We start from the raw sequence: 25885 nt of genomic DNA, 5'->3' as shown, positions 1-25885 counted from the left end.
TCCAAAAGGCAAAGCATCTCCCTCCTCTGTGACACCACAGCAGCCTGGTTCTACCCATTGCTCTTCACGGAAACCCTCTGCATAATGCTTATCAGACTGTTTCTAACAATGTGATATTGAGGATAATAAAATTTTCTGTAAGTAGAGAAATGAATAAAAATGTGTAGTTCATTTCTAGCACTGTAATATTAATAGCAATTAAAGTGAATGGACCAAAATCTCATATCTCAAAAACATAATCTGAGGGTAAATAGTGGCAGAAGAATATAAATGGCATCATGCCATTTATGTATATACATTTTAAAAACCACAAAACAATAATACACAAGTACAAAAAAATGGATGGAAATGATATAGGAAAGGAATGAAAAGGTTTTAATCATATATTAACATTTCATTTCCTTTCTAAAAGGGTTACCTGAATTAAATATGACAAAATGCTAATATATATTAAATCTGAGCCATGTATGCGGTATCTATAATATTATTTTGTGATTTCACAATAAAATATTTTAAGTGCATTTCTTAAGGGAAATGTCCCATTTAGCATCTGACTCAGCCCTGAGCCCATAGCCTTGTTGAGGACAGGGATGAGTCTGACCCATCACTGTACCCTCAGGCATGTAGCATAGTGCCAAGTGCTGAAAAAATAGTTGCTGCATCAACACATAATCTACCATCACCCAATCAGGCTCGATCCTGGATTTCTGTGTCTCTTTGAGATTTCCATCTGGCTCCTTACAGCAGCTGTATAACTGGCTCATAACACACCCTGCAGGCTGTGCTTGGAACTCCCTCCACCCCAGTACTAGAGATGACACCCCAGGACATCTCCTCCTCAGGAAGACCAGTTCTGTCCTTCCACATATTTCCCTGGGTGACAGTTGCATGGTGATGCGATGAAGCTGCAACCCTCCTGAAGCCTCCAGTCTTGCTTCAGCAGATTTTCCAGAAAACGAGCTTTACCAGAGGACCAGAGTTCATGAGAAATGGCAGGTGAGGAAATTACAATGGAAGTCTTTTAGACTTACACTCTTTGATAAATAAGTAGGTGAGTGTTAGCATGACCGTGTGGCCGCTGTACAGATAGTCCCCACACATGTTGTGAGAGCCAGTGATAGACAAGCCACCTCCAGCAATGAGCTTCATTATTCTCCGCAGTTGGGCTTCCCAGTCTCCAAAAAGCTGGCAGAAAAGAAGAAAAAGAAGATTCATTACAAGCCCACATGAAAATACGCTAAGATTACTATTCATATCCAGAATTAAGCTTATATTAAGACACATAAAATCCCCACCATGAAGTCTGCCCACTCAGCGTTTACCATTCCAAGAAGGTAGCCCTTGGGGGGAAAAAATGGTCCTACAGATGAATCATGTGGCTTCAGGACTTTTCAAAGTTAGCACTTTTTAAAGCACATGTCAGTAGATGTTTACCCAGTTTTTCAAAAATTACAATGATAGAGAAACACTACTTCTATCTGACTGACTGAATAATTGCTTTAGTATAACTATCATTTAGGGAAAAGAAAATTTAAATCTATAGTCTAGGAAAAATTTAAAGATGTATTATTACCATGGTTGGCCTAGAAGACAACTGTCCTACTAACTTGGCTAAAGGTTGGGGTAGTCAAACATATGAATATTTTTGGCATGTGGATGTTCAGGGATCATGTTGAAACAAGGGATGTGCCTTTAATCTTCTCAAATTACTTGGGGAGCACTGGATAATTTTCCAGATTATAAATTAATTTACCTATCTATGATACAAGTCTGTGCTCAACACCAGAGTAATAAATAGCTTCAACAATTCATTCAATGCAACCTTTATTTGCTCTGTCAAGTAAAATGTGTGACTGTCTATATTTTCTGCTTGTCAGTACTCTTATAAATTCTGGTTGTCCAATTTAGTTACCACGATCCCTTTTCAATATTTAACTGATAAGAATCCAGCTTTGGGAAACATGTTTTATTATAATTTCCTTTAAAAAAAATTATCAAGACTTCTGATTAAGGATGGAAGGATGGTATGTCAGTGAAGTGTGGAAAATTAAAAAAAAAAAAATGTAGATTGAGCACACCACACAGGATATAAATTTCCAAATCCAAAGTGATCACTGAATGCCCAATATAATGGAAGAAAACAGACCTATGTATCAAGACTCAGCATCATAGGATTTCAGAATCTGGGGACTAAGAAGAGACTCCAAAGCCTCCAAAGATTAAAAACAAGCTTTATATGAAGGATCATTACAATAAGACTTTTCAAAAGCCACACTGAAAAACAGAAAGCTTTGAGAAAATGCCTTTAGATTCTGCGGGGAAACGATTTCCCACTTAGAATTCTGTACCCAGCCATATTACCACTAAGCATAAACTAAAGGATAAACTAAGGATAAATTAAAGCCTTTTTCATATATACATGATTTTAAAACATTTACCACTTATATACTCTTTTCCAGGAATCACAGAGGGTACAGTCTCGGTAGTAAGGGAGTAAACATGGAGAAAAGAAGAAACAGGACTCACTAGGATGCCAATAAAGGAGAGATGAAGGACTGCGCAGTAGCTCACAAGTTTGGGCTGGAAAGCAAGCAGTCAGAATGCTCTGGAGAGATGTCATCACGGAGATGAACCCAACAGAATACCCAATGCCTCTGGCTATATCAAGGGGAGTTTCATAACTTGGGGGTAAGTGCAAAGAAAACTACTAAAGCTAAAAACCAAGGGAATTACTAACTCTACAGGAAACAAAATGTTGTGCAGAGAAGGAAAGTAATTCTAGGAAACCACATGTCTTGGCTATGAATAGCATTTACAGAACTGTAATAATGTAAGCACTGCATATTGAGCTAAACAGAGGACAAAGAACTGCACAGCAAAGACAGGATAGGAAGCCTGAACGTGTGTAGTGGAGATGGGGTCAGAGAGTAGGGATCACGAAGGAGGAGTCACAGAAGGACACTAAAGCTTTGCCTTCTACAGCGGAAGTCAGTAACAGAGAATGCCTATGTTCAAAAATTACAGAGTAGCAATATCTCATGTCATGTGGAGACACAAAAGTAAACACATTTAAAAAATCTAAAAAAAAGAGTGAACGACATAGAGTTAAATAACACAAAGTTCAGCTAGAAGAGTTGAAGCAGAATAGGAAAAGGTACTGTTGGGGTCAGGACCAGGAGACTATTGTTTTTTCACATCAAGTTGTGTAGAACCATTTTATTTTTTAAATTGCATGCCTGTATAAACATGATACATTTTTTTTTAAGTTTCAAATTAGAAGTTTGGTCTAGTTCTGTTATAACAATGGATAAAAATGTAGAAGAAAATTATGGCAAAAAAGCTTGGGTATTTCTTCGTTTTACAGTATTTCATAATGCCCTTCTAACTCCCTCTGTGTTTTAAAAATGGTAAATCATATCCTCGAGACAGCATCACCCATAATTTGTCCTCTCATTTGAGCATGAAAATCTTTGTGGAGAAACCATGTGTTTGGGCAGAAGGGAGAAATTATCAAGTAAACCTGGCACTGAGGAAAAAAGCAAAAATTTAATGCTGTATTTCTCACAGGTGCCCTTAAAGCCCCTAAGCTTCCTTTTAAAAATATCTTCCTATGTTTATCAAACTTCTGCAAAAGGAAAACCTCTTTAAGTTTAGTGGGAAATAGAAAAAGAGAAAGAAAATGTTACATTATGTTTAAAAAAAGCAAACAAAATATAAGACAAATTACAAAACAGTTGCAGCAGAAACAAGTTAATATCTGTATTGTTTACACAGCACAGAGAAGTCAAGTAAAGTAAGACCAACTTAGGAAACAAAATTTATCAAAGGACAAGGGATGTGACCAGTTAGAGGCATAAACTCTGTCAAACAAATATAAATAAAAATGAACATAACAGGAGCTCATTTTCACATGTTGAATTAGCAAAGCTTAAAAGGAAAAAGAGTGAGCCAACGGTGAGGCAAGCACAAGCAGAGCGAGGCTTGTTTAAATGGAGGGGATGGGGGGAAGCAGTGGCTGTCTCCGAAGTAGTGCAGGGGAAGAGCAGGCTGCGAAACAGATACCTGGGGGTAAAATCACAGCTCTTCGAACGATTTGCTGTGTGACCTCATACAGCTGAACCATTCTAAGCCTCGAATGAGGCTCAGATATAAAGAATGTATTTATTATCACTGGCAAAATCTGAGAAAATAATCATCAATAGTTTATCAGCAATTTAAATAGTCATAACTTCTGACCCAGTTACATTGCTTCTAGGAGTCTACTCCAAAGAAATAATACCAAATATGAAGAAAAGTTCTATGTGCAAAAATATCCCACCATCACACTAATTACAAAAGCAACAGGCTGGGAGTGATGGCTCATTTCTGTAATCTCAGCACTGTGGGAGAGTCGCTTGAAGCCAGGAGTTTGGGACCAGTCTGGGCAACATAGCGAGACTGTCTCTACAAAAAATTTAAAAGTAAGCTGGGTGTGGTGGCATGTGCCTGTAGTCCCAGCTACTTGGGAGGCTAAGGTGGGAGGATCCTTTGAGCCTAGGAGTTCAAGGATATAGTGAGCTATAATCATACCACTGCACTCCAGCCTAGGCAACAGAGTGAGACCCTGTCTCTAAAAAAAAAAGCAACAAACTGGAAACAACCTAAATGGGAACTGTTAAATAACTATTCAAAACCTGTTCTTTCCGGGGACAGTATTGGCAAGATGGGGTGCCTGCTGTAAATGCATTCTCAGGTCCCAAGGTAGACCAGTGAACCAGAATCTAAGGTAATTTAAATGCACATTAAGATTTGAGAAGCCGTGAATCAGGCTATAGCTACTTACCAAATTATTTAAAAATAAGTTTACAGTGACTGTATAGTAAGTTTAGATTATAAGCATATTTCTCTATTAAGAGAAAAAACACGAAACACAATGTTTGGTATAACTATAACTGTTTTACAAACACTATGCGCAGAAAAAGTCTAGAATGTAACACATGAAATATTAACAGGGTTAGCATAGAAATTGGTAGGATTTCTTCCAGTCTGTCCTGGTGTGGCTTCCCTTCCTCTCCTTTGGCCAGAAAGAAAGGGATTCCCTTGGAGCTCTGTCTGTACCCAGAGTGCGATTCTGGGATGCGCACTGCCTTTGAATCCAGGCAGGAAATGTGAATGGAAAAAAGAAAAGAACAAAACGAAACAGGAAACTCTGGACTGGGTCTTTCATACCTTGCATTTTGGTTTCCTTCCTCCATCTGCCCACTATCATTTGCTTTTGATTCCTCAAATAGCTGATCCATATATTCTGCCCAGTGTTTTTTGGCTGCATTCAGTGTGAAAGAAAGATGGAGTGTGCTTACTCTATTATAACTGGAATTGCAACCTTGCCTATCAGTAGCTTTGGAATGTCTATTTTTGAAAGCAGAGATAATTTAAGGGAGACATAAAAACTTTCAGTGGATACTACAAAGCTGTGACAAGAAAGTCTCATATCTCTACCACTTTGTGCATTATGGTTTCCCAGGGTCACAGAAAACCAATAACCGGTAAAAACAGGCAATATTCTTCCAATTCTAATGCACTATCAAGAAATTAGGCGAACTGGCCAAATCACTTACACAATACCAAAGCATAGAAAGAAAGAGCAGAAGGAAGAGGGAAAGGCTTCTGAATGAGACACACTGTCAAGTACATTTAGAACCAGTGAGCCCTTGGTTATGAAAGACACAGGTTTCCCCGTATTTTTTCAGTGCTAACACAATGTACTGATGACAGTCTGTTTGCCATCGTTCAGTCTGCAGATGGCCTAGGGCACCGGCTTTTTCTAACTACATTTGCAGAGCAGGGGTACTGACTGCACTTCAGCCCTACTAGGAGGAAGGGGGTAACCTAGAACTAAAACCCATCAAATAATGCTGCACAAATCAATGGCTTTCATAGCTTTGACGGCTTTGGTATAGCTTTGTTGAAGAGCTGAAAGTGAGTACTAAGGACTAGAAATGCTATTTAAAATAAGCATTGACAATGGCCAATGCTGCAGCTTAGAGCAGCCCAGGAAAGTCAGCAAGGCAGACCCTATCTACTGTAGGCCTCCAGTGTTGGAGCCGAGACTGGAATCCAAGTCCTCTGACTATTTAAATGTGCTATTTACAAAACTATATGCTGCCTTGTGCAAGTTTGGCCCTCACAAGCTTGGATAAACCAGGAACGCAATACATATAAAGGAACTTTTCCTTCAGCAGCCTAGGTACCTTGCAGAAGTAATATCATACTATTCCAACTACCATGAACAGCCAGACATTTTCTCAAAAGTCCCTCCCCACCTCCCTCCCTCCCTCCTATTAAGACAAATTATTTTGTTTTGTTCCCAAAGATCAGTCTTCCTCTAGAACAGAAAATTCATTATCATCCACAAAATGCAAAAAGGCTGCTGTTAAACACTCAGACCAAAGACCAAATCCAATACAGGCATCAAGTAACAGGATCAGGAGGAGGATTGGTGGAATCCTCATCAGTCTGCATCTTCAGCAGTCTGCAACTGAGAAACACACATTACACACTGTGGTCTCCCTCAACATCAACTTCCCAAGTGGCCCAAAACAGCAAAACTATGCCACTTCCCAAATTTCCACTGGCATGTAACAGCCCTCCTAACCATGACACTTAGAACCAGTGAGTGAGCCTTTGGCTATGAAAAAAGAAGTTTCTGCAAGTATTTTTCAACTCTAACACCATGTGCTGATGAACAGAAAATTCATTTCATCCATGAAATGCCAAAAATGCTGCTCTTAAACCCTCGAAGACCAGATCTGATAAAGGAATCAAGCAGCGGAATTAATGTAAGTTATGGAATGTCCTTTAGCCTGACTTTGTAGTCCCCACCGGGAAGGTAATGTGTTTGAAAGTGTGATGAATGCTTTAGATTTCAAAGCAGCAATGAAGAGGCTCAAAGCTGCCTTTTACAATTTCTCCTGCCTTATTTTACTGTTGGTCAGTAAAAACAGGACTTGTAGGGTAGTTTTACAAAATAAAATAATATCTTTTGTTTGTACAGAGATTCCAACTTTAGCAGTGTTTTCCCATCAACTATCTCACTGCATCCTCACAAGCTTGTCAGTTGGTGAGTGCAGATGTTACTATGCCCATCTAAGAGAGTGGCTTACCGACCAGTACCAAGGTCACACAGAGTGACTCAGGTGGGTTCAGAGCCCAAATGTCTTACCTCTGAGCTAAACGATCTTGCCTTTAGGTCCCTGGAAAAAGCCTGCTATTGTTGCAAACACCTTTCCAAATGACAAGGACAATGCCCAAGGCTGGACAATTTTTCCAGGTTTACTTTTTGTTGTTTTTATTGTTGTTCTAATGAAATTTAACCAATTTTACGTATGTCATTTATTAATATACAATTGAATAGCTAAAACATTTATTCACTATTCACTAACTACCTATGTTTTGTAAGTACAGTTTTTATTTAAATCAAGCTCCCCTGTCTCTATAAAAGTTCTTTTTTTTTCTTTTTTTTTTTCTTTTGAGGCAGTCGCTCTCTTGCCCAGGCTGGAGTGCAATGGCACAATCTCGGCTCACTGCAACCTCCGCCTCCTGGGTTCAAGCGATTCTCCTGCCTCGGCCTCCCAAGTAGCTGGGATTATAGGTGCATGCTGCCACACCCAGCTAATTTTTTTATTTTATTAGAGACGGGGTTTCACCGTGTTGCCCGGGCTGGTCTCGAACTCCTGAGCTCAGGAAATCCTCCCACCTTGGCCTCCCAAAGTGCTGGGATTATAGGCGTGAGCTACCTTTCCCGGCCTATAAAAGTTATTTCTATGGAATTCTTTCACAAACAAATTCACATTTTCTGCCTTCTCTCTTCTTAAACAAAGCATTCTTGCTTTATATTGTGCTATACTGGTCTCCAAGCTCACTTTTATAGGAACAACAAGGAGCATGAATCCAACTTCAAACTGCAGTTTTGGGCTACCATGCAGGTGGCTCTAGACAAACCATTTTGCCATCCTAGCCTCAGTTTTCTCACCTGTAAAATGGCAAGAACATTTTCTCATCCTCAGCCTCTGCCCACCAAAGCAAGACAATGTTTATAAAAGTGATTCCTAAAATATAAAGTGTTATACAAATTTCAGGCAGCATTACTTAATAATCCAAGTTAGGTTCATCTTTTGGGGGGTTCTTAAGAGAGAACTCAATGCCTAACAGCCAGCAAGTGAAATATATAGATGATTTTCCTTAAATACAGATCCCTGCAGGACACTCACTGGTGGCCATTTCTTGATTACTCAAGAGACTTTACGTGTTCTCTACACATATATGTAATCACTCCATTCCTGGAAAGATGTGGTTTTTACCCACAAATATTATGCCTACCACAACTGATCTAAAGTACAAGAGATTTCACTCCTCTTAGAATTCATATATACAACTTTTAAAATAGACTTTTCCCTTTACTCAGCTATGAAGAATCTGGCTGTCTGCATTTCTCCATTCTCAAATGTACTCATCAATTCCTATACTAAGCAGACTTATGTTTGGGGTAAGGGGTGTCTCTAAGCAATTATCAGCAATAAAACACTAATCTCCTACCAGCCCCTCCTTCCCCCAGCAAAAAAAAAAAAAAAAAAAAAACCTTTTAATTTTGTTGTAGTCTCTAAGCAGAAGACTTATCAAAGGCTTCTTAAAATCTTAAATATAGGTCAGGTATGGATTTCTATTACCCATATTCTTATTTGTCACATTAAAGAAATCCAGCATTTCAGTCAGGGAAGATTACCCTTTAACAAAATCACATCTCCTTTTGTTAGGAGTGTTGGAGGATCCTTCAGTCTATCGGGTTAGGAAGTGAGATTTGCCACACAAAAAAAAAAAAAAAAAAAAAAAAAAAAAGATTGCCCTTGGCTTTTTAGTTTGAAAAATTATAAATATGAAAAAGTAGCAAGTGAACACCTGTACACTTGTAGACACTTCATTTTGGCTCATTAATTATCAACATTGTATCACATTTTCTTCTTCTTTCTCTCACTTTTTTTCCTGGGTCCTTTGAGAAGAAGTTGAATAAATTAAAACACCTCACATCTAAATACAATAACAAGGATATTCGCTTCTAAAATCACACTCATGAAATTTAACAATTTATAATACTGCCATACTTAAAAAACAGTCCATATTCAAACTACTCGATAGTGTCAACAACGTCCTTTAGAGCTTTTTTCCCCCAGTCTAGGTTCCAATCAGAGAATACACATTGAGTTTACTTGTCATGCCCTGATTTCTTCTTAGTCTACTACAATTTATTAGTCTTTTTTTCCTCATGACACTGAAGAGCCCAATCCAGTTTCTTTATAGAATAGTGCTTGATTTGGTTTTATCTGAATGTTGCCTTCTGTTTAAATCCAGCTTAAACATTGCTGCCAGGAATATTCACGAGATGATGCTGTATCCCTCTCAGTGCATCACATTCAGAAGCACCTGATGTCACTTGTCCTTCTATGGGTTTGATCACTTGACTATGGGAATGTCTACCGTATTTCTCCATTAAATACATACCTTTGCCCCTTTATAATTAATAAACAATCTGTTATTTTTTAAAATTATGTAAATATTATGATCGCCAACCTTTTACACAAGGGCCTTAGCATCCAGTGATGATTCTAAATTATAATTCTTGAATTATTACTGTAGTGGTTGCAAAATAGTAATTTTTTATTTCTAAAATTTCTCTTATTAGTTTTATGATTAGTAACTATATATTAGTTATTTAGAGTCACACATGGTCAGCTCTGAGGCTTTTTAGAATTCCCCAGTAAAAACTTTCTGACCCTGGTTACCTCTTCATACCAGATGGCTTCAGCCATTTGGATCATCTTTCTCACCTTCCCAATGCCTCCCAAACATGTCCTGCTTTGCCCTTTCTCATCTCTAATTCAGAAATCCATGCAGAAGCATCATCCATCTCCCTCACTTGAGTACCAAGAACAGAGACCTGGCTAGTCTTCTTGCCTTTGCCATTTAGTACCTATGAGATATTAGGCTGGTCACATAACTCTGAATCAACTGCAATTTTCTACCACTCAATGTTATAAGAATTAAATAAAAACACAACATTTAAATTCATATCTGGCACAAAACAGGTGCATATAATTTGATACTATATAAGTCTACTTCCCTCCGTTCCTCCCAAACACCCTACTATCTCTATCAATGGAGAGAGATGTTTCTAAAGACAGATGTGATCAAATAATATCCCTGCTAAAACTTTTCCTGGCTTCCTATTGCCGATAGATAGAGCCACAACTCCTTAGTTGGGTGTCAAGGCCCTTCAAAATCTGCCCACAAGATTGACTGCCTGTCTGGAGTCATCTCTGGCCACTTGCTTCATAAGATCCCATTTCCAGATACATCTAACTTCACCTTATTCCCCAGTTCTCTTCCATACACGTTTCCTCCACCTGGAAAACCTTTCCTCCCTCCATTTCCATTTGGCAAACTCCGACTCCTCCTTTGAGATTGGGCTCAGAGGCACATCCACAGGGCAGCTCATGCTCCCAGCAGAGGTGCCTCCGGTGTCTGTGTACCCACGGCAACTGGCTCCGCAAGTCTACTACAGGGAGGCAGAGGGGGATCTGGGGCTTACACTGTCTCTTTCACAGCTTCTGGATGCCCAGAGGGAAAAGGCGCTTGTCTTACGCTTTGTGTGTCCTCAAAATTTATCTGTATGCCCACATAAGGCAGGTTCTCTAGAAACATTTGCTCAGGAAATAAGCAACCTTCTTGACTATCAAATGAAATCACATCAACAATCTGCCTGTCTCACATTCTGGGAAAGTGGTGTCTTCCTTTTAGTAAGAAAGCCTTTCGAAAGGCTAGAGTTTATAAAATAATGTAAAAATTCATACATCACATGTTAAATATAAGGAGACATGAATAACAAATGCATAGACAGCACCATCAGAAGTATGTAAAAAATGCATAGATAAGGAACTAATATACTGAATTGTTAATAGTAGATAGGGTCATGAGTGGTTTTTTAAACCTTCTTCTTTTTGTAGTCTTTCAATATATCTACAAAGAATGTATAGCTTATTTAAAATGAAAACTTCACTTAATGACAGAAATTATTTAGTACATTGCTATCTTTAATTACTGAAAAAGGAAAAGAATAGTAGCAATGAGAGAAAAGGAAAAGCAAAGAATAGATTTAGGATGTGAAAGGTTACTGGAAAGTATATGCAAGAAGTAGCAAAAAAAAAAAAAGAATTGAGAACAAACGAAAAGGAAATTTTTAATATCAGAAACTGGAAGACAAGCAGAAAATTATGCAAAATCAAGCATTGACAATTTAAGTTGCACACCACCCAACAGGATGGCAGAAAGTTATTTTGGTAATAGAACACAAGCCATATCCTGAAATACTGATAAGGTTAGTAGGAGCTAATCAAAATATCAAACTTTGTCAGTGTGGAAGGCACCTGGAATACTCTGCTACCCAGGAAAGTAAGAAAGAACTGAAGAAGGCCGTAACATCCTAAAGAGCAATGAGTCTGTTGCCTTTTAAGACTGAACTTGCGCCAGCATAGGGACTTGTTAGGCTGATGGTTGTGACATTACAGCTCAGCAGCAAGTCAAAGGAGGTGGTTTCATCTTTCGAATCTGTGCATTGCAGAAAAGCTGACAGTGGCAGAGAAGAATATGAAGGCTGTTCTGCTGTTGCATTTGTATTATATTGTTCCACTGAGCGATCAACCTCAGATGCCTCCCAGACATAACCCTGTCCAAAAGTGGGCTGTGTTCACTTACGTCTGAGGCAAAAATTAAAACAAAACAAAACAAAGCAAAACATGTTTTTCAAGTTCGAGAGAATCATTTCACTGAAAACTCCATATTGGATTAATGCACTAGCCAGATGAGTGTCCCTGCCTTAATGTAATCTCTCTCTTCTCAAAGCTTTTCAAATCTAAGGTCACCATGGAGACCACAAAACACGCCCAAACATGCATCTCATTTTACTGTTTAGTCACTATTAGATTAACTCATCTGATTATTAAAATGAGAGTCGAAAACAGTGTAAGTTATTTCTTCTCTTCTATTAGCATTAGGCTGCCTGTTTATCTGTTTTTGTTTTTGTTTTTTTTTAATTTTAAGGAGTTTGTTAAAACAGGAAAAACCTTACCGACAGGAAGCTTAGAATACCAAAGAATTCTCAAATATTCTGCTCCTTTTCTAAAAAAAACCAGTATCATAAACAGTTGTAACAAGATGAGAAGAGGTTGTTTTCACGATGGAACACATGGTCTTTGGAGCTATGATGACAGTAACATGGGCTAATCAAGGTATCAAAAACTTGCCAGCCTCCAGTGTAAGCCACGCACATGTATACCACCATGGGATATACCAGAAATTTGCAATCTAGAAACTGAACACATCCACTTCCTTTTTAACTTCCTTTTCCCAGGGGCTTATTATTATTGCAGAAACATTTATGAGAAGCCCACTTTTCCTCACAAACTGATCATCTCAAAGGATGATTATTTCTCTGAGCGATTACATTTTGTGAAGCGTATACTGCCATCGAGTGAATGAGCAGTAAGACCAATTTTTAGAATCACTACTGTATACTTGTTGGAACATTTTTCTTAGAAGCTGCATATTTTGAGTACTGGCATTAAGGGAAGCATTAAGTACACTAATTATGGGTTTTAATGGCATAGTGAAAGCTTAAGTTCATATGACTGTATTAAACAGGAAGTCATATTCTAAAGCTCAACTCTCACCCCTTACAGTTTAGTGATGACTGAGTAACCATCAGAGTATCCACCAAGTGACAGGCCTTAATTGGTGTCTCAAATCATGGAATATCCAATTCTGGAAGCATTGTGCTTTCTGTGTCTTGTCTCCGGGCCTTCTCATCCATATCCACAGCTTTAACCACCATCCAGAATATGATGGTGGTTATTATACTCATAGAATGATGAGGATAATATATTATCCTCATAGAATGATGGCCCTAGTTGGGATTTCTGGCAACACAATAAATGAGCAACACGTTTGAGTTTGGCTTTTGTGCACAGTTCCAGCTGCTACTTCTGTGTTTACAAAGAAGACTCACAATACAAATACTTATTTTCCAGCCCTGATATTTCCCTCAGCTTTAGACTATATTGCTAACTATCCTCAACACTACCACTTAGACATCTCACAGATACTTTAAACTCTGTGTTTAATCCAAGTCATTAACTCTCGTTTCCTCTATACCATGTCATTATACCAGTGGTAAAATCCAGTCCTTGAAATCTTTCCCTATTCTCATTCCCTGCATGAAATCTACTATCAAGTTGTATTGATTTGGTCTCTTAAATATTGCTCAAGTCTGTTTCTTCCTTTCCATCCATCCTTAGGGCCAGTAGCTTAGCTTGAGGCCCTTACTACAGCATTTTACACATTTACTACGTAAGTTACAAATTTAAACTAACAGATTCTAAGGTGTTTTCCACAAAGGTAGGAACTATATTTACCTTACTCATGCCTCATACTCTAGCACCCAAAGCACAGTAGGTCCTTAATGCATGTTAAGTCACTGGATGAATAAGAGTCTAGGGATTGAAGCATGATGACAATACCAAGTCCTCTTCTTACTTCTGTATAGCACGTTACACTGACACAGCCCCTAGAAACTGTCTCCTTTCACACCTATAACTCCTTAAGACAGATTTCAAAAAGCATCATTAGCTCTGCTTTGCCATTTAGGGAGGGAACTGAGGCTCTGAAAAGTTAAATGACTTGCCCAATGCTAGTAAGTGGTTGTGTAAGACTGTCTTAACCTTGACTTCAGTGTTCCTTTTACTATTAGGTAAATTTGTATTTTTACAGGGGCAATAAGTTCCCTCTCTGTACAATGGTTCAGAGACATTTTGAAGATTCAGTGGCGATGATGTTCAGACATCAAACGGAACTTTGGCCTGAGTAACTTTTAATAAGGTTCCTCTCACTTCTGACTCCCTTAGCCCTAGGTATGATTCTAAAGTAGGCAAAGCTGTCCTCTGAGGCTTCTCTCCAGTGTCACCCTTTTCTCTCTTCAGATACTCGCTCTCAGTGGAGGATTCTAGCCCTTGCCTGACCACTTAATTTCTTAAGCTTGATCTGCCATCCAAAAGGCAGCACCAAGCCTTGGAAGCCTTTCCCAATTCTTATGCCTAGCTTCAGAAATCTTTCTGTTCCACCTGGCAAGTGTTCTGTTAACAAGCTTAAATTGAATCTAATTAAGTCTGCAGAGCCAACTTTCTATTCAGAGGAAACATAGAGCGACACAAGTCACTTGACACCACAAACAAACAAACGGATAAATCCAGAAAGCGGGATATCCTATAGGACAATCAATCTAATGTCTACAGGCTACTGGCAGAGGGGAAAGGAAGAAAGGACTGCTCTAGAATTATCGACTTAAAAGACAGAACAAGTAAATGTAATATAAAGATTTTGGACCCTAATTTATACAAACCAACCGTAAAAAAAGGAAAAGCATTTTAAGACAATCGTGATATTCCATCAATTTGTAATTGCTGATATCACAGAATTGCTATTAATTTTGTTGAACACCAATAGCATTATGATTTTGTACTAAAATGTCCACAGTTTTTAGATGCATACTAAAGTATGTGGAGGTGAAATGACATTACCTGGGAGTTGCTTTAAATACTTCAAAAAGAAAAAAGAGAGGAAACAAATGTCGCAAATCCTGATAATTATTGAATCTGAGTGTTGGGTTTTGGGGAGTTCCTTATACCAGTTGGGGTACATGTGAAAATTTTCAGAATAAAAAAGTGTTTTCTAAATCCTGTCTTCCAAGAGTCTTATTCTACAAAATAAGCAATTAGATTTAATGAGTTTTAACTAGTACTTTTTTCTAAGGTGTGCTAATATTTCACCTCCTACTGTTTAAGATTCTAGTTTCCAGAAGATCCTCATAGAATGATGGCCCTAGTTGGGATTTCTGGCAACACAATAAATGAGCAACACGTTTGAGTTTGGCTTTTGTGCACAGTTCCAGCTGCTACTTCTGTGCTTACAAAGAAAACTCACAAGCTATTCTTAGGCAAAGAATCTTGGTTAGATATGTTGATGACTCAAGCTGACTCTGTAAGAACCCATGGCTCACCAAGTATGGGCTTGCCAGCAACTGGTGGAGCTACAGTAGTCCTCAAGAAGAAACAAGTTTAGAACCAGAGTAGGGAGAAAGGCTTCATGGTACGGCCCCTCAATACTGGATCCATCTTCAACATGTGCTTGGCCAGAACCTACATCCACCTACCCCTTGGTAGCAAAATTTCCCAATGCACAGACATTTTAAGGAGTTGAATTAAACTTAGGTGAATATCCTAAACTGTCAGTTTACTGCTGAGAACATGCTGCTTATCAAGCCAGGCTCCCAGCAAGAGTCCACATCCTTGGATTTTCAATGACAACAAGATATTCCCTATAACCCAGGAGCTACAACAGGTGAGTGCTTGAGAGCTTTCGCAGACAATAAAAACAATGTGAAGCTGGCTTCTTTGGAAAGGCAAAAGAAACCGCAAGAAGGAGAGTGCAGGGAGGCAGGATGGCTGACAGAGAAGAGTGGAATGTTGAGAACATTCCTTTTGTATGACAGCTTTTCTGGAGCTAAGGAAGTAGTGTATAGCCAAAAAAAAAAAAAGAAAAAGAAAAAAGTTAAGTAAGAAATGAGTTATCTCTGTAGGCACATACATAAGTTTAGGAAAGAAAGGAGTCACAGGAGACACACAAACTACAGAGATCCAAAATTGCATATGATCAAATTAAAAATCCAGAGTGAATTTTTCAGCTCTCTTTCCAAAGGTTCTATCGAAGAGAACATCTCTTCTGGGAGGAACAGAAGTACAAAGCAATGAGACTGAAAGTGTTTGGCTATTTCACCCACACAGGTGTAATGCAAAGAAATGATCTCAAATACATCAGAAAATATACTATATTTTCTCCCGCCAAAAATCAAGGAGAGAAATTGGCCGCTTTTAAAAAAATGCATTAAAGAGCTTTAATGTACATAAATATTTTAACAATACAATCTTCTGCTAGTTATTTCATAGAGTTCCAACGATCACCCTAGTTAAAAATTCTTCCAAGGTAAAAGTTAGGAGGTGAAGAGGGTCATGTGAATCTGATGGAAAGGTAGAGATAATAAGAGAGGAATAAAGTTTATTTTTAAAAAGACTTGTTACTAGAGAAAATCAATAATGCAAATATATTACCCCAGAGAAAAGTGATCTTATTTGGCTTGGTTGAGGACTGCAAGGAGATAGGAATACGTTCTCTTCCTGGCTCTGCTGTAGGGATTAATAGAAGGAAAATGGAAAAAATATCACTTGAAATTGAGCTCTCCCTCTGAGAGACAGGAAGCATATAAAAGCATCCTTCCTGGATGCGTGTCAAAGAAATGAGTGATATTTTAAACATTTGGCAGGAAACCAAGGAACTACACAAAGCTTAACTGCTTCCAACACATAAACTAGACCACATACTTCCTCAGTCGGGAGGCACTGGCAGGGCTTAGAGATTCTGGGAAGGGTGGGGCTGCCTGGCCATATCATTTAGTAACATTCTCAGATGGAGGAGGGACTCCACTGTATTCTGGAGAAATGTTTTCCTGCAACCTCACTCAAAGAACCCCAGGGCAAGACGAGAAACAAACAGAAAGGGAAATTACAGCAAGGAATAGTTTACCTTCGGAGAACAGTTGAAATGCATACCAGGTACTGGGAGTGTAGTTACATACATTGTAATACACCGATACAGGTACAGCGTGCCAACTATGCAGAAAAATCTTCTGCTAATAATAGACCTAGAAAAAGGGAAAAACAGGGCAGATTCTCAGTCAAGAAATTCTGTAGGTTCATTTACTTTAATTTTTCAATGACTCAATAAAAACAAACCCCAGAAACTACTTGAGAGCTTAAAACCAGAATGTTCTAACTATGGCTAATACCAGATTAAGAAAAAGATTTTGAGAACAACGTTGTGGTGCTTTTTAAAAAATATATTAACTGGCCAAAAGCGTTTAAACCAGTTTATATTGCTATTAATTAGGCTTCATGAGGCCTTCAACCTGAGTTGACGTTCAACTGTTGGACATACAAGTGCAGCCCACTGTGATTGGTCAGAACCCACTTAGTATGTGTGGTTAAACATTTAGACAGTATCTTTTCTGTCATCAAAGGAAGATCTTCAGAAAATCAGAATGATATTAGAATGAGAATTTTGAATTTTATGCCATTTAATGGATCAAAGATATTAAACAATTTTAGTTGTACATCCCAGAAACTGATTCTCTGAGGCAACATGATACCAAGAAAGAACCTATGGAAAAACAGCATTCAACCTCATCCCATTCCCTGACTACCACTGCAGCTTGGGATGCACGATTTACTTCTCTGAATCTCAACTTCCTAAGAAGTAAAATAGGAATAACATTAGAAATAATGTCTGAAAAATTCCTACCATATAGTAGGCACAAATGGTAGGTATCAAATGTACAGATTAAGTGGATGAATACAAATATAAGCAAAAATTAGAAATAGTTTTATTAGTTAGTAGGTTCTAACAAAATTATTTGATATATACATATAGGCATGTATCTATTTATATACATATACGTGTATATTCAGTTAGATAACTTCTCCTAATACAAAATTCCACGTAAGTTTGTACAACATAACCTCATTAAAGTTTGGTGTATTCTTGAACAAGAACATTCTTTCCCTCTCTACCTCGCTCTTGTAGTACCACAGGCCAGAGTCTTGTGGGTAACCCTGTGGGTCTCCTCTTCCTTAACCTTGAGGAGTTCAGATTTTCCTAAACAAGGAAAATTTAGAAACAGTGGGCAGGTGTTCCTCTTAGGATCTTGGCCATTCAATCATTGTAATCATACAGTGTAGCTCTAGTTTTATGCAGGATGGGCACGCCTACTGAGCTGTGGCAGCCAGAGGAAAATTTGTTTCATGTATATTTTGTTTTAACAAGAGAAACAAAGATATGTCACTCCTGTGATTAAAAATTAATTTTTAAAAACCATACAATTATATTAGCATTTTATCCACATCTGCATAGCCTATGTATGTTACTTAGGTTTTATGAGTAGAATTTGGGTGTTGGTCTCTTTACCTAGATTTGAGAAACTGGGTCAGAATTATTTATGATAGAAGCCATCTTTGCTTATTTTCTCTCAGTCAAGCTGCATATGCCTCCTCCAAAGACATGAATTTATTCAGCATAAAGCTGTCTTGGCAATCTATATGCCTCTAATTTCAAGTAAAATAAAAAGCACAATTAAATAATATAAAGAGGGACAATACTAGAGAAGAATACCAGCCTATAAATGTCTTTGCCAAGAACACTAAAAAAGAAATATCAAAGTAAATTTTACATTGTAAGACATAATGTTCATCTTTCTTTAAAAGAAAACGCCCTCCTTAGCCATCCTGCTCAAGTGAACAGAAATAATTTCACAATTTCACTTGAACTGTACAAGAAACACTTAAGTCAGCACACTTTCAAGTCTAGATCTGCTGAAATCTTCAGAGGAAGAAAAACAAAATTATTGCTTTTGCTAAAGATTACTATCTTAAAATCACCTTGCCTGATTATTTTCTGGCACACAAAAGGTACACATACACACACACACACACACCACCCCAATAACTATTTCCATATTTCAAACTTGAGTTACATGTGAGTACCAATGGAAGTGACTTCAGAATTATCTAAAAATCTAAGAATGAGGTATAAAAAGATGAGAAAAGACAAATACATAAAATTGTTTTAATTAAAATATTGAAGGTTCAGTCACATTTACTGTTTGACTTAAAGTGAAAGAGTCAAATGACTTTGAAAACTGAAATTTGACATTTCCATGTGAAATTGTCAATGTTAACAACAAGGTGACAAGTGAGAAGTGGTTGTTTTTAAGAATTTTCTGCCCTTCGGCATTTAATCTTTTTGAAATTAAGCTTAGAATGTCTTTGGTGTATAATGTTAAACAAGGATTTTCTACAACAAACTTTAACAGAGTATAAAATTGTTTCAAGAAATTGTATGCACTTCTGGGCGTTCACTTCCCTAATCAAAGAATTTCACACACTTAGAATTCTTATTTACTTAAAGGTTTAAAACTTCAAGATGTGCTTTGCAAAAACGCACAAAAGAAATGTTAATGAAATATTGCTAGAAATTAGGCAGATGCCAACAAGAAGATGCAGGGTACAATTTTCAAAATCACAACGGTGTTCCCCTTACATGGGATACACCTCTCCTTCCACATTCAAAGGAAGCCAGTTTCCCATCAGCACACACTCGGCAAGGACTATCATCTCAGAGACTTGTGTTTGGTCACGTTTATCTATTTTTCTCCCAGGTGTTAGAGCACTAGGCTCATTATTACTTTTTCTGAGAAAAAAGGAAAATGTATCTGTTCAATTTGATTATAAGGAAATATGAAAAAAAGTGTTAACATTTTATAGATCATTATTAAGACTTACTAGAATAGCATGTTAGGTCAAGTACATGCTAGTATTTTATTAAGCTTTTTTATATTCGTAATTTTTTAAAAAATTGCTCAGAACTTGACTAAATACTACCAGCACTAGTCTTTTTGACATTTGGTACAATGATCTAAAATTCTGAAGAAAGGTCAGGCATGGTGGCTTACGCCTGTAATCCCAGCACTTTGGGAGGCTGAGGCAAGTGGATCACTTGAGCCCAGGAGTTCAAGACCAGCCTGGACAACATGGCACAACCATGCGTCTATTAAAAAAAAAAAAAAATTAGCTGGACATGGTGGCATGTGCCTGTAGTTCCAGCTACTCCAGAGACTGCAGCGGGAGGATCACTGGAGCCTGGGAGTTAGAGGCTATAGTGAGTTATGACTGTGCCACTGTACTCCAGTCTGGGTGACAGAGTAAGACCTGTCTGTAAATAAATAAATAAATGAAAAGTGGTTAAAAAAAATTACTATAGTGCAAAGTAAAATTAAAATACTAGAAAAAGATTGTTTTCCCATGAGTTGTCTCTTTCAACTAATCCACAGTAGGAAGACATATACAACTCTTTCAATGCCTAGACCTGGCCTCCTAGCTCTTTCTGGAAGCTATTAGCTTTTAGAGATAAATAGGACTTGACAACGGTACAGTGGAACTAAGCAACAATTCAAAACTAAGAGGCAATACACAAGGGAGAGCACGTGTAACTAACACAGAATTGGGAGACTCGAATCTCTGGAGCAGTCATGGAAGAGTAATGATTCAGGTCTCTGATTAGTGATTCCAGTTGTAAAACATGAACGGACAGATAATGCATTACTGAGCTGTATCTTTATATAGATGCTAGTTTTACCTTTAACAAAGGCTCACCTGGTGCCCTTGACCACCTCAATTAATTTCCTTAGAAATTAGCTTCCTCATCAGCAAAAGGAAGAAAAAGACATCACTTTCTTATGAATCAGAAAAATGGGTGACGAAAAAACTGGAAAGGCCATGAAATAGCACTAAGAATGAGCATCAGAATAGTCATATTTTTCTTAATATATAAGGTTGAAAACGAAATAATTTTGTTTAGAGCCAACGACCACACTACTAAAAAACAAAGTTTCTATTGTGGTATTTCCCCAGGCATGGTATTACCAACAGGAATTGTTTTGCCAAAATTCTCTTATATAACAAGCTCTGTGTCATCTACTTCTTAAAACCACCTGGCAATGCATGGATATGATCCTTAGTTTACAGATGGGAAAAGTGAGGTTCAGAGTTTAAGCTGAAATATAAACAAAACAAAAATATTCAGGAAACTGCATCACATTGTGTAACATTGTGTAAGAAATCTCAATTTTGAGTATTTATAGCTGAGCCAACATCCTGTACCATTTCAGCCACATTTCAAAATCTACTTAATGACTATATTAGTACTGAAAAAAAATTATTCTAGCACACATAGCTATCTAAAATTAAATGTGTCTATTTTTCATTATTTTTTGTAGTCTGTGTCCAGTTAGATTCTCTTATTACCACTTTCCTCATATGTTAAATCAGTCATTCTGAAATGTTGTCCATTTCTCAACACTCTATCTCACCTGAACATCCACAATGACCTTCTTTCTACCTGTTGTCCTTAACACCACTCTTGCCTCCTGCTATGGTCTGAATGCTTGTGTCTCCTTCCCCTCAAATTCCTATGTTGAAACCTAATCACTAGTGATTAGATCACAAGGGCAGGGTCCTCAGGTCTGAATTAGTGCCCTTATAAAATAGACCATAGAGAGGTGGGCTCACCCTTCTGAAATGTGAGGACACAGGGAGAAAGCGCTATTTATGAACCAGGAAATTGGCCCTCACTAGATGCCAATCAGCCTGCACCTTGAGCTTGGACTTCCAGCACCCAGAACACTATAACTCACCCAGTCTACAATATTTTGTTATTGCAGCCTTAACAGACTAACGTAGCTTCCTAAAATGCATTGTTTAGAACTGCCAGAATCATCTATTTTGAAACAGTTAAACAGGTATGTCCCTTAAAGCCTTCCAATGGTTACCAAACTCATTTTAATAAAATCCAAATCTTTTCCCAAGACCCTGAGGCCCTATATCTGGCCACCTCCCTCTAGCCTGCCCTCTGGCCTCCCTCCCTATCATTCTCCAGGCTCTATCTCAGCCCAGTGCCCTTGGTGCTCTTTGAACACAGCTTGCAAAGTCCCTCCTGCCTCGAGTAGGATCTCTGTGCCAGCCATTCTCTCTGCCTGGATTCTGCCTTCTCCTGGGACACTTGCTTGTCACTGACACATTCCATTCAAATGTCATCTCTCAGAAAGGTCCCCTACTCTAAGGAAGCCCCTGCTCCTCTCTATCCCATCCTCCTATTTTAATTTCTTTACAGCCCTCCTGAAAACATGCTGCACCCCTACATTCCCATGTTCTGTGGAAGCCAACTCCAAAGAAATTCTAAAATCTGTTTTCCTTAATTCCTCGCTACCAGCACCTGGATTCCCTGGATTATGACAACTCCCCTCACAGGTTTCTTCAAATACCTTCAACATGACACCTCTTTTTTGAAGTTTTTTTTTTTTTTGGTGAGACAGGATCTTGCTCTGTCATCCAGGCTGGAGTGTAGTGGCATGATCATGGCTCACTGCAGCCTCAATCTCCCAGGCTCAAGCAACCCTCCTGCCTCAGCCTCCCGAGTATCTGGGACCACAGGTGCAGGCCACCATGGCCAGTTAATTTTTAAAAAATTTTTCTGTAGAGACAGGGTCCTTCCATATTGCCCAGGCTAGTCTTGCATTTCTGGGCTCAAATGATCCTCCTGCCTCTACCTCCTCTGTCTTCTCGTAGATGTGAATCCCACTGCCAGGGGCAAAAAGAGCCACTCATTGTTCCCTAAACACAAACTCAATTTCTTGTTTTTGCCTGCCAGTCTCTTTTTCTGGCCTCTCACATGATTATCTCTGCTATAATCCTATGCATCTACCTCATGGCTTCCAGATGTCCCCAACTGGACAGAGCCACTTAATCCTCCCAATTCCTTCAAATTTTGTTTCTACTGTATGGTATTTTTTAATAGTGAGACAGGCATCACCATTACCAACAAAGGTAACGTCTCATCCCTTTGTGAGAAGACGCTCTTAAGAAGACCCGTGCTTTCTTGTCTTTTAGTTCCAGGGAGACTTATGATGGTACCTGTAATACGACGGCAGTACCAGCAACACTATACAGCTTTGTGCTCTAGAGTTTTACTTCTTATTCTCTCTGAAGTCCTTTTCTACTTTTTCCTACAAATATTTGTTGCTTAAACCCTTTTATATATCTGCCAGAAATACTCTGCCCTGATGCTGTCCCTTCACTCTGCATCCTTTCTGCAGTCATATTTTAATTCAAAACACTTGCTGAGATTGCTCCATTATCCAACCAGAACTGCAAACCCCTAGAGATTGGGGCCTGTGAGTTCTGTATGCTTCTCTCTTCTTTCTAGTCTCATTGTCCTGTAAGGCCTTTCCACCTGTCACAGCCTCAGGTATCTCAATGGCTACAGACTCCATTTAGGAAAACCCAGGGCTTAATTCAGTACTTTAGAAGAGAAAATTCTAAGGAAACGTTAGTAAAACAAATGAAAGAACAAGACTAAACATGGTAGAACAAAAAAAATAATCAAAATAAATGCTTGCTTGGGAGATTTAGAACTCATTTAATAATTCTTAGGTACCCATACAGGGTAGATGGCACAGTTCACGAATCAGGAAAATGAGACATACCTGTGCACCAGTCCAGAAATGTGTCTGTACATACACTATGCGTTTTTGCTTTTTAAAATCCAACTCAAAGAAAATTCACACCTTTGCTATTAATTATTTTAACAACATTCCTGTTTAGCATATGCCATTATTCCATTTTACAGAAGGAGAAATTAACGTATGAAGATTTTAAGTACTAGCCTAGGGCCAGAGAGTAAGTCAATGAGAGTCACTACAAAACCTAGGTCTTTCTAGACTTTGAATCAGCTGCTCTTTTCGCTAATGAAATTAAAATGTTACTTCCAGAGTTATATACAGGTTGTAACAGGAAGTAAAGAAAAAAATGCTAACCTATAAGACACGAACAAAAACATCAATACTATCTACTTGAGATAGTTGTGTAGAATTAAAATCAAGTATCCTCCAGAAACTGCTAAATAAAACTGTAAACAAAAGGTGTTATATTCCTGTGTTGGTATTTTAGGCTATCAACAAAAATAATATATGTATATATGTGTACATATATGTGTGTATACATTAGTGTATATATACATAGAATACAAATGTGTATATGCATACATGTGTGTTTGTGTGTGTGTGTATACACACCCAGCTCTCTCCTCATTCCTTCCCATCATCAAAACTTATCCACCTTGAATCACATTGTTAGGGGCTTGCTTAGTCACAGCCAGCAGAACTGAACAATTAATGTTTACTCTTGGCCTAAGGGATTATCCTTAAAAGTAACACTTATTTTAACAGGGGGTTTCTGAAAACATAACAGACACATCACCAGTAGTCACTAACATTTATTGAATTCTAGGCACAGTAAGTAGCATGTGCAACACTTAACAAATTTTAGTGTCTATTAAAATTCACATAATGAATATACATGTGCTATTCTATGTATGGGAATGTGTTCTAGTGAAAGAGGTAGACAATACACAGGTAAAGAAATAAGTAAAACACAGAGCATGTTAGATAAGTGCTAAAGAGGAAAACCAAGTAAGAGTCTCATTAGGGGAAGGGAGGCTAGGATTGGGGGTTAAGTTGGTCAGAGAAGGTCTACCTCTGTATGATGGGTCAACCAGGAGGTTGTGGGAGAAAATTCCAGAGGCTTGTGTGTGTCAGTGTTTGTTGATCATCAAGGGAGTACAGGGCATGAGGCCATGAGGTCTGGGAGGACCTCTTAGGTCACCATATGAGGACACTGGCTTTAATGCCCTATGAGGTGGAAGAAGAGAAATGCACTTTGACTTACTCTGTCTGCCAAGTTAAAAGCCCATTAAAAGGAAGCAAGACCAGGTAATAACCTAGGTAAGAGATGAAGGTGGTTAGACCTATGGCAGCAATAGATAGAAGTGGTGAGGAAGGTCAGAGGATCACTTGAGCCCAGTAGTTCCAGGCCACAGTGAGCTGTGAGCTATGACCATGCCACTGCCCTCCACCCTGGGGGATGAAGTGAGATCTCATCTCAAAAACAAAACAAAACCCAACACATTTGGGCTGAGCACTGGGAGGAACAGAAATGCCACTGGTGGGCTTGGGAACCAGGAAGATGCCAAGTACTCTGTCAAGTGCTTTGTGCATATCATCTTGTTCAATCCTCAAAACAGCATTACAGAAACCATAATTCTCATTTTGTAGGTAAGGAAACAATGCTACTACAATAGTCAAGTAACTTGGCCAAAGTCACGCAGTCAGCAGGGATCTAAATCAAGAATGATCTTTCAGCGTAAGACTGAGGATAACCACATGCTTCACCACCACAGCCACGGCACTGACAGGCTGGTGGGACTGACAGGATGTGGTGACTTCTAAATCAGATCATGAGTAATTAGCCAGACATCCACGATGGTTTGCTGAGAGGAAGAAAACAGACAATCCCTGGGCATGCTATAAAAGAGAAGGCCAAAATGACACCACTTAAAAATACACGTGTACACACATTACGCATTTATGAGCACATGCAGAAAAATATCAAAAGTTACATGAACCCAAATATGAGCATTATTTATCTCAGGTGAGATGGTAAGTTGGTTTATCTTTTTGTTTATGCTTATCCTCTAATCTGCCTACAAGTCAAACAGATGGGATTACTAAATTTAGAGAAAAATCTATAATTTCCCTATAATTCCTATGGCTCAGTCCAATATTTAGGTCATGGGACCTAAAATTGTAAAAATTAGAAAAGGTAGAAGCAAAGAAGACCACCAGTTCACTAACATGAGAATGAGAGACGAGGCACAATCTGGGACTGAGTCCATCATCGAGCCTCTAGAGTGTCCTTCCCTACTCCAAAAAAATGCCCTCGGTAAACAAAAAGAAGACAGAGGAGGCACAGCAAGGCCTGCAAGAGGCTAGGAGATCCAGATGATATGGGAAGAGAAGGGATCAGAGAAGGTCCCCAGGAAAGGAAAGAAAATGGGATCTCAGCTCAGGCTCTGAGTCTAGATAGATAATAGGTCAGAATCAAGGGAGGAGAGAAAATGTACTAGAAACAGAAAGAAAAAGAATAAGGTTCGGCATGCCTAGTCAGTGGTCTTAAGTGCAGAAATGTGACTGAAGTTGGTAGCAAAGGAAGCTTTATCAGATTAGTAGTGTGGAGGGCCCACACTT

General features: G+C 38.5%; 1 protein-coding gene across 6 annotated transcripts in view; it reads right to left on the bottom strand.

Annotated features, from left to right (window-relative positions):
* SGMS1 (sphingomyelin synthase 1) overlaps positions 1 to 25885 on the bottom strand; it is a 318863-nt gene that overhangs the window by 4945 nt on the left and 288033 nt on the right. For all 6 annotated transcript variants that reach the window (XM_023225165.1, XM_023225166.2, XM_023225163.2 and 3 more), the window contains 2 exons: positions 16720 to 16837; positions 1032 to 1185 (listed from right to left, as the gene is read on the bottom strand). In XM_023225165.1, coding sequence (XP_023080933.1) covers positions 1032 to 1185; positions 16720 to 16837 — 272 coding nt within the window. The remainder of the gene's footprint in view (positions 1 to 1031; positions 1186 to 16719; positions 16838 to 25885) is intronic.

Source organism: Piliocolobus tephrosceles, chromosome 9 (genome assembly GCF_002776525.5).
Source record: "Piliocolobus tephrosceles isolate RC106 chromosome 9, ASM277652v3, whole genome shotgun sequence".
NCBI lineage: Eukaryota > Metazoa > Chordata > Mammalia > Primates > Cercopithecidae > Piliocolobus > Piliocolobus tephrosceles.
Note: the sequence above shows the minus strand (reverse complement) of the source record. Positions and strands in the feature narration are given on the sequence as shown.